This window comes from Microtus ochrogaster, unplaced genomic scaffold (assembly GCF_000317375.1).
Source record: "Microtus ochrogaster isolate Prairie Vole_2 unplaced genomic scaffold, MicOch1.0 UNK514, whole genome shotgun sequence".
In the NCBI taxonomy this organism is placed as follows: Eukaryota; Metazoa; Chordata; class Mammalia; order Rodentia; family Cricetidae; genus Microtus; species Microtus ochrogaster.
In genome coordinates, this window is record NW_004949612.1 from 8,510 (window position 1) to 9,119 (window position 610).

Below are 610 nucleotides of genomic sequence, written 5' to 3' on the forward strand. Positions count from 1 at the left end.
TGTACTTTAGACAATTTTTACCTTATGACTTAATTGTTCACTCACTGAGGTTTTATTTATTTTATATGGGTGGGGCTTTCCTAGAGCTACTGTCACTCCTCTCTTCCCCTTCCAGACAGTAGGGTAAAAATCAGAAGTTGCTACTACATGCATACCAGTTATTTTCTGACATTAATTCCAACTCTATTTCAGCATGGATGAATGACCATTTTACTGAACTCTCTTTTTTCTCCCCTTAATGCTATACTATTAGCTGCTGAGTGTTGGGGAGGAATTAGAAGAGCTTCTTGTTTTTTTCCCCCTAGTTCAATAGATTCTATTTTTAGAATCTTTACCAGCATAGGATGTCTTTTTTAAATTGATCTTGGCCATTCTGATTAGGTAAGTTAAAATCTCAAAATGGTATTAATTTGCATTGGCCTTTTTGCTAAATATGATGTATATCTATTTTTTGAGATAGACTTTGTTCTTCTTAAAAAAGAAATAAAGGCAGGGTGTTCTTCTTGAACACGGGGCACAGGACAGACACACACGGTGGAACAAACACAGACACGACACGGCGGCTCCCACGTTGGTCCACTTTAATGGGGGAGGGAAACACAGAAGGGCA

At 38.0% G+C, this 610-nt stretch overlaps 1 protein-coding gene across 1 annotated transcript in view; it reads right to left on the reverse strand.

The window, feature by feature from the left end:
* Window positions 1-372, reverse strand: part of LOC101999332 (bile salt sulfotransferase 1-like) — a gene marked incomplete at its 3' end in the record, with an annotated part of 5,836 nt that extends 5,464 nt beyond the window's left edge. The window contains exon 1 of the mRNA XM_005372251.1: window positions 336-372. Within this exon, the coding sequence (XP_005372308.1) occupies window positions 336-372 (37 nt within the window). The remainder of the gene's footprint in view (window positions 1-335) is intronic.
* Between the last annotated feature and the right edge of the window lie 238 nt (window positions 373-610).